Raw genomic sequence first — 13,433 nt, forward strand, 5'->3', positions numbered from 1 at the left:
CTCATTATAAGGTAACGAAAACAACGATTCTTATTTTCATGTGACTATAAACTAATGAAAACATACCTATGAATATCAATCAATGAGCAGTCCAGTTTCAAGGCACAATTGTATTTTTCTTTAATGATTTTTGGTGGTTAATCCACAGTGTCATAAACAGTTTTCTCAAATTTTTCCTCAGTCAGACAAGACTGTGTTTTCATATGACATATTCTATGATACTAGAATTCAAAGACGCATAATGGTGTCAGAATGGGGACAAAGGGCGAGGTATGCAGAGGCAGCATGGACAAGAGGTGCATCACATGCATTAGACCTGTGCACGAATCACTTTATTCCATCTGAGATATTACTTCTTGGCACCTTTGCCCTTTCAACCCATCTACCCCTCACCCCCCCCTCTCCTCCCTCTGTCCCTCACCCTATCAACAACCTCTATTACCGCCGATCGATTTTTAACCTCCGAGACAGTTGTTTTGTGTCCCGGAGACAGATTCTCTTTTCATCTTTTTTTTGATTGACAGGCATGGTTACCATAGTGATATGAGGAAATTTGATTGATTTGATGCCAACTAAAATAACTTGAAAAGACAGAAAGACACAGACTAAGAGACAAACACACCCATTCACAGAGAGAGACTTTAAAAGGCCCTTTGTTTTAAAACTGAAACTGCAGGGGAACACAGAAGTGACGTTCTGTCACTTCTTGCCTTCCACATGTTGTCCAACTGTTGTCAGCTGTCAGGGTGACTTCCATTCACACAGAAGAAAGCCACCTTCCAAAGTCATTTCATACGAAGGTGGTTGTGTGCAAACATCCTGTCAATACATTCTCGTCCGAACTATTACCTTGTGGAGAAGGAGACATTTTGTCCTCTTATGCTAGACTGACTTTTATTGTGTTTGACTCAGTTTTTATTTGTTCAGTTGAAATTCCCAATCAGTTCTTTTTTCCCAGCTTTGTTCTTATCTATCCGCGAAGGGTTGAGCGAGCACACATGCTCTGTTTCAGCATCACCTTGCTTTACATTTACACAGTCACACACTCTCCTCTCCTGGGAGCTTCCGAATACAACCAAGCTACTGAGCAGCTCCACTGGAGCAGATGGGATTAAGGGCAAAGGCTGTTCAGTAACTGTTGCTCTTTTTTTAAAATATATTTTTACATTCAGCACACAGACATCAAAACTGTGCCTTGTCATGCATAAATTCCGGACAATAAATTGAGCATTTTCAGTACAGGCTGAGCACTGAAGTCTTGCTTCTGTTTATTCATGCTTCACCATCAGTACCCCTTTTATCAGCTGCTTTGCTACCAGCTGAACAGTAACATCCAATCATATTTGTACAGTTGTATAAGGCCTTAAGAACACTCTCACTTCTCACTGCTGTTGGAGCTCCCTCCACCACACAACCATACAAATTCCCAGTGCAAACTATGATAAAGGATCATGATGTCACACAGTTTGTCAGCCTGTCTGTCCATCCAAATATCTGTCCGACACTTTGGTCTTCAGCAAGGTATCTCCAGAAAAAAAGACCAGCCAGGTTGCCATGAAATTTGGCAACAATATTCATATCGCCCCAGAAGATGATTCATAATGTTTGTTAATTTGGTTCTGTTGTTTAAATTTTATGCTGTCACAATGCAGAATACAGTACATGTACTTTACGTAGGAGGGCTTTTGCAATGGCTGTCATTGTTGGCAACACTGACGCAAATTCTGTTTTTACCCCCAAAATAATGGACAACATCTTTCAAAGAAGTTGAATTATGAGGGGTGTTTTTATTGTTGGAAAAGAATGCTTCACTGACCCTCTATATTGCTACACTACAAAATAATTTCCCCCTTTTTCTTCTTGCCTCTTGTCTATTTTTTCCCCTCTTCTCCAGCATCACTATCTTTGGTACCGGGGCCAAGTGGCTGTCTGTGCTGCAGGAGAGGAACCTGAAACCCGGTAAGTTGTGCTCACAAGCATAAACATGTACGCACATACATGAGCAGGCACACAGACATCCAGAGACACACATGGACGCACACAAATAACAAGCAGAAACTCTGAGTGAAATGCATTCACACACACACACACACACATACACACATACACCTACTCTCTGAGAATGGAACCTGGAACAATAAGAGCAGATGGACACGATAATGATTATAATAGTGATGCTGTTTGACTCTAAATGTCCTTTATGCCATTTACTGTGTAAATCAACAGTTTGCCCTGTGTTCTGGTGTTTGACATGCAATCGAATGAATAAAAGTGCTGTTATGATAATTCATATGAGTCATGGATAGGACCAACTAATTGCTTTTAGTGTCACAGCTCTCTAGAGACAGAACCAGGCCGCTACAAATAATCTGAGTTGTGCCAGTGCTTATTAGCCTTCCTGCTAACCTTCACACATGCTGGTCTCTGACTGCTATTTGTGTGGAAAAAAAGGTCAGTTTAGAAGTTCAAGCTAAAATTATTGCTGATTTGCTACGCTCTTTTCTAAAGGTACATGCTGTATTGTAGTAGAACAAAGACCAAGACAAATTTCAGAAATTGTTAGGCTTCGAGCTTCAATTGAGTTTATATTCAATCCATCATGCTGTGCCTATTTTAGATATTTGAACTTTTATACCTGGTTTACAGTAATGCTAGTGCAGGAAATGACAAAAGAATGCCAGTTAAATTAGTTACATAAGCTGGCATTTGGTTTACATAATTATATATCAAAGCTTTTTCTCTTTTGTTGCTCGGCTTCTTCATGTCCTCCTCTTCATCCACGCATTTAAACTCTCAGACTGTCCTCCTGTTCTCATTCTTCCCCATTTCCTCTCTCCTTTCCTCTCCCTCCTTTCTCCTCTCCTAATGTTAAATTAGCACTTATAACCGATGTTTATTGCATAAACAGTTGCTGTGTGTCTCATTTCCCAGTGGTGTTATAATCACCACAAATCTTTATTCATGGTTTGCGTGTGTGTGTATGTATGTGTGTGTGTGTGTCTGCAACTTGTAAATTAGCTAAACACATTCCTAATTTTGGGACATGAAGCAAGAAGGTACAAAAAACAAAATGTCCATAAGCAGTTTTTTCTGTCTTTCTCTCTCTCTTTGCCACACCCCCTTCAGTCAGCCATCCATTTAGCATTGTATGTGTGTGTGCGTTTGCATAAGTGTGTGTGTCTGTGTGTGTGTGTGTGTGTGTGCATGCAATCATGCCTCCAGTGGGCTGGGGAGGCTAGGGGGAGCTTCTTCACCAGCTGCCCCAGTGGAGGGGCCCTTTTCCCTGGGCTGACATTTGGACCGGACACCTGGAGGCATGGTGGGGGGTAGCAAGAGTTCCCGCTGCGTGTGTATGTGTGTGTGTGTGTGTGTTTATGGGGTGAGGGTCGGTTGCTGGAAGCTTATTAGTTTGCAGGGTGTTATTGGCTTGTGGATTGGGCATGTGTGTGTGATGGAGGGAGTGCACGCGTGGACCTTAGGGACGGAGACTAAAGGTGTGTGTGTGTGTGTGTGTGTGTGTGTGTGTGTGTGTGTGTGTGTGTGTGTGTGTGTGTGTGTGTGTAGTGTGTGTGTGTGTGTGTGTGTGTGTGTGTGTGTGGTGTGTGTGTGTGTGTGTGTGCTGCTCATGTTTAAATCGTGTGTCTGTTTCTGTGTGTGGGTTCCTTATTTAGGCAAAAATGATTGCTGACTTGAAATGTTTCAGTATGTCAGCCACTATTATACCTTAGTTCTACATAACCCTTTTTATTGAATAAAATATGCAATACTACTTTTTACTCTTGTCTCAACACAAGGAGCCGTGCAAGAACTGCTGCCTGCTGTAAATAAAATACAGGCTTCCTGATTAGATCACAAAATAGCTGCAAAATTAAATAAACAAGAATAAAAAACTAACCAACATTCAATGCCACTTTAACAATCTGTAGTTCTTGATACCAATGGACTTTTTGGTCGGTACTGAAAAACTCAAAATACAGTAATATACAGTACCTTAATGAGATATACTGCAGGTAAAGCAATTTCTGATTCATCTTTTGTCCCTCCCCATTTTTTAAAAGTTTTTCTCTCATCTCTTCCTCCCACAGGGGAAACACACAACCTCCAGTCTCTCCACACCATCCTGTCTACTGGATCTCCTCTCAAACCTCAAAGCTACGACTACGTCTTCCGCTGCATTAAGAGCAACGTGCTGCTGGGCTCCATCTCAGGTGATTGACTGATGTTGGGACACATTTTGTCTTTTTTTTTCTTTCACACTTTAACACTTTAGTTCCATCTAAGGGTGAAAACACAGCAGAAGCTTTTTCCAAATGTTTGTGTCCACCACATTACCATTGGCAGCAATACGCACAAAATTCAAAATAAAGCAACAAAGCATCTGCAACACAAACACAAAAGGACTGACTCATACGAAGGAAATTCAGAAAAATAAATTGTATAGAACTGTACATTTTATTCACCACCCACAACATCACCACACACTCTCTCTATCTCACACACAGGCCCTTTCAGCCCATTGTTATGCTGACAGGCCAATAGAATGCTATCTGTCTCTCTCTGTGAGTCCTGAAACGTTTAACATTTAGCACAGTCTGGGTGACTGCTGTATTGTGGACACGCACACAGACAGAGACACACATCCACACACGCACAGACAAACCGAGTAGCAGCTTGGAGTGTCAAACATGCAGAGACTAACGGCATCTAAGCAGCATGCACATACTGTGAATGACAACCCAAATGGGTGTAGCTTATGTCCACGGATAGATGCATACACCAGTGCACATTTAGACAGATGCACACAGTGACATGCAGGTCTAAGGATTGGACACCTGGCACGAGAGGAAGAAAAAGAGATGGACAGTGGGAGCAGTTTTGGCCATCATTCCTTTTCATCGTAGTAACATTTTACTGATCAGAGCACGGTGACAGCATAAACAAGAAGTGAAACGAGGCAGGAAACAAGAACAGTGTGATGAGCATACATATCCCCAGGGTTGATCACAGACTTCCTGGTTTGGATTTGACTGTGACAGCCATGCTTACCCTAATTGTGAGCACACACAGGTCCTGCACAATAAAGGGATTGTTATAAGGGATAAAAACATTATAACATTTTGGGTACACTTACTTTTGACTTTTTCAGTGGCTAAACTGTTGGCTCATTTAGAATCTGTCTGATCATTTCATGTCGTACCCTATCAGACTTCTTTGTAGCAATGTCTTGTGTTCCCGGTTACATTAACGTGTACAATGATCTCATAATTGATAGAAATTTTGAAAACTACAAAATTAAGATCCAAGTCAATTAAGGGACTATCTCTGTGTGTATGTGTACATGGATATGAGAGCGTGTGTGCTTATGTATGTGTCCGTGTGTGTATTCTTCAGAACAGCAGGTCCTGCCCCTCTCAGTTTCCTCCTTGTCGTCAAGGGCAACAGCAGGCTCCAACCCTGTTGGCTGCCAACCGACCTAACCTTGACCCCCGAGGTCAACACACTGTGCGTGTGTGTGTGTGTTCTTTGAATTTGTCACAGCATATGTGACTGACTGGTGGTCACGGTGACATATGTGATGGACCCCTTTGCCGGTTTCACCCTGTGTGTGTGTGTGTGTGTGTGTGTGTGTGTTTGTGTGTGTCTACAAACATATGTGTGAGTTATAGTGTTTTTCAGGGCCTGTGTGTGTGTCTGTGTGTTATCCTGTCAGCAGGGATTTAACACTTTCACTGCTGGATTCCCTCCATCCTAATATACCTCCGCCTGACTGCCCATATGTCACTCCTCTACCCCATTTTTGCTCCTTCTCTTCTCTTCTCGTCTCTTCTCGTCTGTTCTCTTCTCTGTAAGGAACCTTTATTTTCCATGACATTGTGTGGTTAAGTTTTATGTATTTGGGTGTGCATGTGTCTCCTCAAGTATTGGATTTGTGTTTCTTCCTGTGACTTTATTATGTGTATTCTTTTTATAATTCATATCTGAATATATGAATGCATTCGCAGTTCAGCTGGATGCCTTTTTGTCTCAGTTGGTGGCTTTGCCTGACCCCAAACTGTGCCAGAAGATGTTCAAAGCGCTCACGCCTACACAAATGAAAACAGACTCGCATACACACACAAACTCGGGAGTTCAAAAAATCTTTCTTCGCTGTTCAGAATAGTCAGTGCTGTTAGAAAACATCAGATCAGTGTGACAAGTTTGCCTCTTGTGTATACACACACTAAATCTGATGATGGAAGGCATCCCAAGAAATCCCCCCACAGGCAGTGGCTTTTGGCTTAAAATATACTGTGTGTGTGTGTGTGTGTGGTGGTGTGTTTGTGTTTGCGTGCGTACCCACCCATTAAAGTGAGTGTAATAATAAAATAATTGCGTGTCTTCCCACTATAAGTGTGTGTGTTTAATCAGAAGACAAAGTTTCCACTTCCTCCAGGGAGCCAATTAAAGCTCAATAAAGAACCTGGCGGAGAGAGAGAGAGAGAGAACGAGTGTAAAGAACAGAAAGAAATGCAAGAGAGAAGGAAGAGGCAGAAGGGCAGAGAGCAGTTGAGAGAAAGATGGATGGATGGAGTCTGTGATACAGAGAGGGAACGAAACAGGGAGGTAGAACAATGGGAAGGGAGATGAATAGAACGTGTCAGAAATAGTAGATGATTGGAAGGTAGAAAGAGACAAATGGATGGTGCTGCAGTATGTATGTGTGTGTGTTCATGACAGTTTTAGGAATGAGCTGCGACGGTGTAGAACTCGTATATAGGTCAATGGAGGTGGAGCAGGGCGCTAACAGCCAAGTTAGTTTAATAATGTCTCAGGTCGCTGGTCACTGTGATGCTTTACTTATAGGTACCTTATCCCATAAGTTAGTAAACGTATAAAATGTGGATTGATTTTTATTTATTTTTTTGCCCCTAAGGGGAAGAATTATTATTGGTTGGTTTCTGATTGGCTGCTGATGTAGGACACCAACTAAGTAGTTCCAGTGAAACGGATGAAATGAATAAATGAATTGAATGAAGAAGAAATCTAGCTATATAACTCATAAATATATCTCACTGTGTAGTCCTTCAACCCCATCTTCTAAACTCAGCTCGCTACACAGTACACATGCCCTATCGTTCGTGAAAATCTTGATATCGATTTGGGGACAATGACATGCCCAGATTGTCTTGTTGCTAAACCTAGTTTAAAATTATATTCACTGTTTGTCGACCGTACGATTGTGTTGTTGTTTATGGAAATTATGGTGGGCATTTAAAAAAAAATAATAATCCTTTTAGGTATCAGCAGCAGTCGAATAAATTACAAAAATAATCATTAGCTGCCTACTCAACCAACTAAATCTCTCCCTCTGTGTCTGCTTTTCTCTCTGCTCAGGCGGCACTGACATAGTGTCGTGTTTCATGGGTCAAAACCCAACAGTTCCAGTGTATCGGGGCGAGATCCAAACAAGAAACCTCGGCATGGCTGTGGAAGCCTGGAGCTTTGAAGGTAAGAGTGTGTGTGTCTGCTTAGCCAAAACTCTATCAAGGGATTCTTGATCAGGGTCTGGGGATCAGGTAGGTGTTGTAAGGAAGTTGCTAGTTTGAATCCTAGGAGGGACTAGAAAAATATTAATTACAAGCCCATTTAAAAAATGCTGACATGCCCTTGAGCAAGTATCCCATCTCTATCTGTAGCTGCTCGGTAGCTAACAGAAAGACTGTGGTTATACCTGGTTGCTCCCATATGTGGCTGTACCTGTTTGTGCGGGCTATATTTGAAGCTAGCCATCACTGAAAAATTGCGAGTAATTATTGAACTCTCTGGGTAAATAGAATACAGGTCAAAACTTAAGGGAAACACAATTATTTGTCAATGGGAGTCTTCAAAACCCCTCTATGTTTTTTCTCATTGATTTTAGTCCCTTGTTCCCCAGCTCCCAGTCCCTGCTGCAGGCTGTACTGGTGTGTTTCTACCACCTCGAAGGAGAGTGGATTGAGGCATAATTTAAAGGCAGTTTTATAGGAAGAGCTTGGGATTATTTTAGTCGGTCTCTAAGCCTATAACACTGTCCTGAGGGAGGAGGTGAAGTCTGTGTGAAACCACACACTAAAGTGTATTAGGTTCTCTGAGTGTGGGATACATTACATTTAAAATCTGAGAATGATTTATATGTGTGTCCGTGTGTGTTTTGTAAGTGTGTGTGTTTATAGGTATGTGCTCAAATGTATGTGTGTGTGTGTTGTGGCAAAGTGTGGCCAAAAACCTCTAACCTTTTTGTGTGTGTGTGTGTGTGTGTGTGGACAGGTAAGCCCGTATGGGGAGAGAGCGGGGAGCTTGTCTGCTTGAAGCCAATCCCCTGCCAGCCAACACACTTCTGGAACGATGAGAACGGAAGCAAATATCACAAAGCGTACTTTTCCTCATATCCTGGTAATTGCACAAAAATCATACATAAATACAACCCTACATACAGTATACATACATGCAAAGAGTCCAGGAAAGAAAAACACATTGATACACATGATATAATGCAGTCCCATTCAGTATCCCTCATAAATACTGTCCACTTAAACCCTTTTTTCTACTATTGCAGCTAACATTATAGCATGTCATATCTTTTATATTTTTATTATTACATTACATTACATTCTTAACAGTTGTTTTTTTCACACCAGCTGTTGATTTCTTTTCATTGCATGTATTGTTGTTTTATTTGTTTTTAATGTGTATTTCTATTACCAAACATTTCTGCAAAATTAAAAAAAAACCCAACAACCTTGAATTAAACTTAATTGTGTTTCTTTTCTCTAGGGGTGTGGGCCCACGGAGACTACTGTAAAATCAACCCAAAGACAGGAGGCATTGTCATGCTGGGCAGAAGGTCAGGCATTAACCTACTACTACGAGAACAACTGAATGATGAAATAATAATTTTATTTACTCCAATGTAGTTTTAATTGATTCATTTATTTAGAGTATTTTGCAAGTGGACAGATTTACTGGTAAATGTAGTTATACAGATTGCAGACAATGAAAGAAAGCTCTTAGAGTGGATTATTAATATTATGCTCATTTCCAGTTCTATATTCTTAGTCTGAGACTCCACAAGAGCTTTGCATGAATAATTCTTTAAAAACATCCTTACTTATCTTATACAGGCTGGGCCCTTCATGCGGGCCCTTCATGCAGCCCCTCAGTTTATCCTCCTGAAACAAGCTGTATCTCTAAAGGTTAAACTTAGACTTTAAGTCCTCTCTAAACTTAGACAAACTCAGCAGCCGGATGGATGTATCCCTGCTCCACCGTGCTCTGCCTGGAGCAGATGGCCATAAAAAGAAATCTGTCACGTTGGCTCGTCACGTAAAGTAAAAAAAAAAAAACGTTGTAAACGTTGCATTCAGAGCACTCTAAACTTTTTGGTTTTTGCTCACAGGGATTACTCAACATTTTTCCACTGTACTACATATGTTAACCTTATTATTTGACACTTTGGCTTGTTTGATATCAACATTAGATATTACATGTATGACAGAAACTGAGAAAAAGCATAATAGGTCCACTTGAAGCTGCTTTATGGCACAGTATAAGATTGCTTCACGTCACAAGACAAATAAAATGAAATAATCCCCAGTTTACAGAAACTGAATTTGTTTCTGTCTGCTGTTTTTCTCTCTCCATCATGATGTGTTATATGATGTGTGTGGCAAGACAGCTTCCCAGTGACAGACACTAGAGTTTTGAATCTTGAACTTGTGTTTGTTCTGCAGTGATGGCACATTGAATCCCAACGGAGTCCGATTTGGCAGCTCAGAGATCTACAACATTGGTGAGTCTTGAACATTAAGAGTGGAGCACGGTGTGTTGTGAGAAAGGAAAGGCAAAAACCTTTTTGTGAGCATAAATTGAGTGATCCTCTATGTTGGTGCAAAAAAAATAAATACTTTTTTGAGTTTGCTCACTAGTCATTGTGTGTTCAGCTAATTGAATGCCACAAAAGCACAGTTTATTTCTACTCCTACTGTTGACAGCAGGAATGTTTCTGTGCTCAGTTTTGAAGTTGTAAATGGTGAAACATTTTTCTTTCTTCCTACCAATGTCCTCAAACTCAACCAACACTTAATCTTTTCCTCTTCTCTTCTTTTAATCTTTGCTGCCTCACTCTCTTAACCTCTCACCTCCTCGTCTCTCCTTGCCTCTCATCTGCTCTCCTCATTTTTTGTTTTGTCTCCTTGTCCTCTGCTCTGCCCTCTCCTTTCCTCTCCTCTCTGCAGTGGAGGCGTTTGAGGAAGTGTCAGACAGTCTTTGTGTTCCTCAGTACAACGCAGACGGAGAAGAGCGAGTTATTTTGTTCTTAAAGATGGCACCTGGTAAGCCCTTCTGTCCGGAGTTGGTGGCGAAGATTAAAGGAGCCATTAGAAAAGCTCTGTCTGCCCGACACATCCCTGCTCTGCTGCTGGAGACCAGAGACATTCCTGTAAGAACACTTTAAATATCACATATGAATAAATCTGTCAGATTATCCTGTCACAATGGTCACATCCGTAAAATCAGCCCTGGCTTGAATGACCCTTTTCTTCATCCCTCTGCAGTACACTATCAGCGGTAAGAAGGTGGAGGTGGCTGTGAAACAGGTGATTGCTGGGCGGGAGGTGGCGCAAAGAGGAGCTTTCTCCAACCCTGATTCGCTGGACCTCTACAAGAACATCCCTGAACTGCAAAACTATTAGAGATGAGGCTTCATGGAGCTGGAGAAGAGCACCTGAAAGAGAGAACCAACCACCTGAAAAGTTTAGTTTAGTTTTTAAATTAACTTTGTTAAAATTTACAGACACAGGGAGAAATGCAGAGTGCATTACAGGTGTAGTTTACAAAGGCACTCTAAGCTTTGTACAGGGCATAAAAAAAGGAAAAAAATATGTATGTCAAAATAATACAAAAAGGGTACAAATAATATGTGTATATAATAAGCCTATGGTATCAGGCAGACAAGAGACTTTAAAACATTTATGTGTACTGCTCCATAGCTTTCAGTCAAGTGATCAAGCAGCTGCTCTCAGTCTACCATGTTGTGCAAGTAAATGTTGAACTGGATTCAGCTTTGGATGTGATATGATGTGCACAGCAGTGCTTGTGAATACGCTTATGTTCTGAAGCAATGGAGAAGAGAAATTTAGCATCAAGTGTTTTTGCTTTGGCTTCACAGTCTGATTACTATCAGCCAGTGAAGAACCATATTTCTCTGTGTCATCTGCTTTAACCCCCTGTGTTGGTACTGAGTGGGTCTCAGACTGAAAATCCATTGAAGTGTGCAGATAAACACATACAAACATCTGGGATTAACACCTCAGCTTCGGCTCATACCGCCATACCATTGTTATGTGGTGTGTATTGCTTTATTAAATGTGTATATATAAATATATATTTTTTGGATTGTGAAATTACGTTAACTTACTTAATTATGCATTTAAAGATAGTGACTCAAACCTGTTAACCAAAGTGAGCCTCGGGCTAGGAGGGTCGTAACATGTCAAGAGTTGGAGTTTGAATGAATTAACCAGAGATTCCAGATAAAACAAAACTAACTGAACTTTTGTCCCAACTGTTATTGAGTTGAAAGTTATTGATTTCCTGTGTGTGACATGCTCAAATCCTAACCCTCATTTGACTTTGTAACCCGTAATTCTATTTCATTCCACCTCCAGACGTCAAGGCATGAATGGATGAAGCTCAAGTGTGAGCAAATGTTCATTTCACCACAAAAGCCTGTATTTTCTAGTTCCATATCTATGTTCCATGTTTGTAATACCTGTAAGAAAATGTGTTGTCTTCAAATAGCTACAGTACAGCCTGTTTTTGCTTTGTACATGTAACAGCTAAATGATTTATTCAGAACTTCCTTGTGCTGTGTGGCAAAGCCTAAAGGCTTATTAATGCTGTTAAAGATGAACTGCAATGTTTTTGGTCACTAGTAGCACTACTGAGCAACATGGGTGTACATTAACAAAAACTCTTAACACTTACATTTCATGTTGACAGAAAAAAAAAACCTGACCAGAATGTAAAATGTGGAGAAATCACAGATACTAATGTTTATACTAAAACATTCTTCGGAGAACAATTACTGATACAGAGGTAGCATTTTTCTTACTGGACCTTTTTGTGGTTTTTAAGGATTGTTTTTGTTTAGCTCTTTCTTACTTGTTTCAGATAATTTTAAACATGTTTAACGGTATGAATGTAAATAAATCAACTTAAAACTCTGCAGTTCATCTTTAATGTCGCCGCTGAAATAGAATACGTTTTCTCTTTAAAGGTACCCTGTGGCGTTTTTGACCACAAGGAGCGCTATGGAGCAACGTTTCGATGAGGCGGCACCCATTTTGCACAAGCATGTGGGCGACGGCGCACATATTCCTGCCAGTGGTGTCACAGTATTCCCCTGACCGACAGGTTAAAGTTGCAATACACTCGCAGAAGGGAAATGTAGGGAAGACCAAAAGCTAGCAAACATGGATGTCAAATTTAAATGTTTTATGAGGTTCCACACATTGCCTTTTGGTGAGAAACACTATGTTAAAAGAACCACAGGGTACCTTTTAAAGTCTCAGAGATGCCTAGGTTCTCTCTCATAGAGACAGGGATCATATTAGGTAACTGTACACTGTACTTGACACTGCACTTTAGTACTCTATATGTGACTTTGTTCATGGTGAAATCTAGTGATCTACTGTTCCATATGCATGCAGGTTATGCAGTTTCTTTTTTTCCTGCACTAAACGTTTCTCATAATAGGCCAAGAGTTTGCAAACATAATTCTGGGTGTATCACATGTAAGTTGATTATATTTGGTTCTTTCTTGTCTGCGTTAGGTGAATCCACAATGTAATTTTTTACTTACTTTGGTGTTGCGAGAAAGTTTATTGAATCACTTGTGACAAGTGTCTTTTGTCTTTTTCTTTCTACAGTTTATTTTCTCTTTTACACAATAGCATGATGGTGGTCAATGTCCAGGTCTAGTTTATGTTGGCTATGTTCAGTAGGGGGAATATTTGCATTAGATACCGCTTAAGTTGTGTACAAAGGGAAATTCTGTTGCAAACGGGTGCATTTCCTGGTTGACAGCTGTCAGCTACCCATTGAAGTAAAGCCAGTCTGAGAGCAAAAGCTCAAACAAACAATTTGTATTCCAAAACTTCAGCCTTTAATACCCGTTGCAGATTTACAGCATCCACGTTGCTTTCCTAAGATCAAACTGGGAGACCCTTTATCCCATGCTTGCTGGACACAGCATATGAGTAACGGTTTTACTGAAATATGTAATTTTTTTTAAACAAGAAAATTCTGACTGATATTCATTCAATGCTCCTTTGTCAGCAGTTTATAGCTTTACCTTTTGGGTTTTTAACACCATCACCAGCCGATACGATATAATCACTAAATCAGCATTGGTG

At 40.5% G+C, this 13,433-nt stretch overlaps 1 protein-coding gene across 1 annotated transcript in view; it reads left to right on the forward strand.

Annotated features, from left to right (window-relative positions):
- The window catches only part of aacs (acetoacetyl-CoA synthetase), a gene marked incomplete in the record, with an annotated part of 37,493 nt that extends 25,251 nt beyond the window's left edge, over positions 1 to 12,242 (forward strand). Inside the window, 8 exon segments of the mRNA XM_035659159.1 lie at positions 1,895 to 1,959; positions 4,086 to 4,208; positions 7,375 to 7,488; positions 8,287 to 8,412; positions 8,794 to 8,863; positions 9,750 to 9,808; positions 10,254 to 10,456; positions 10,572 to 12,242. Coding sequence (XP_035515052.1) covers positions 1,895 to 1,959; positions 4,086 to 4,208; positions 7,375 to 7,488; positions 8,287 to 8,412; positions 8,794 to 8,863; positions 9,750 to 9,808; positions 10,254 to 10,456; positions 10,572 to 10,709 — 898 coding nt within the window.
- Between the last annotated feature and the right edge of the window lie 1,191 nt (positions 12,243 to 13,433).

This window comes from Morone saxatilis, unplaced genomic scaffold (assembly GCF_004916995.1).
Source record: "Morone saxatilis isolate NCDOM2014 unplaced genomic scaffold, NCSU_SB_2.0 Contig16, whole genome shotgun sequence".
Classification (NCBI taxonomy): Eukaryota; Metazoa; Chordata; class Actinopteri; family Moronidae; genus Morone; species Morone saxatilis.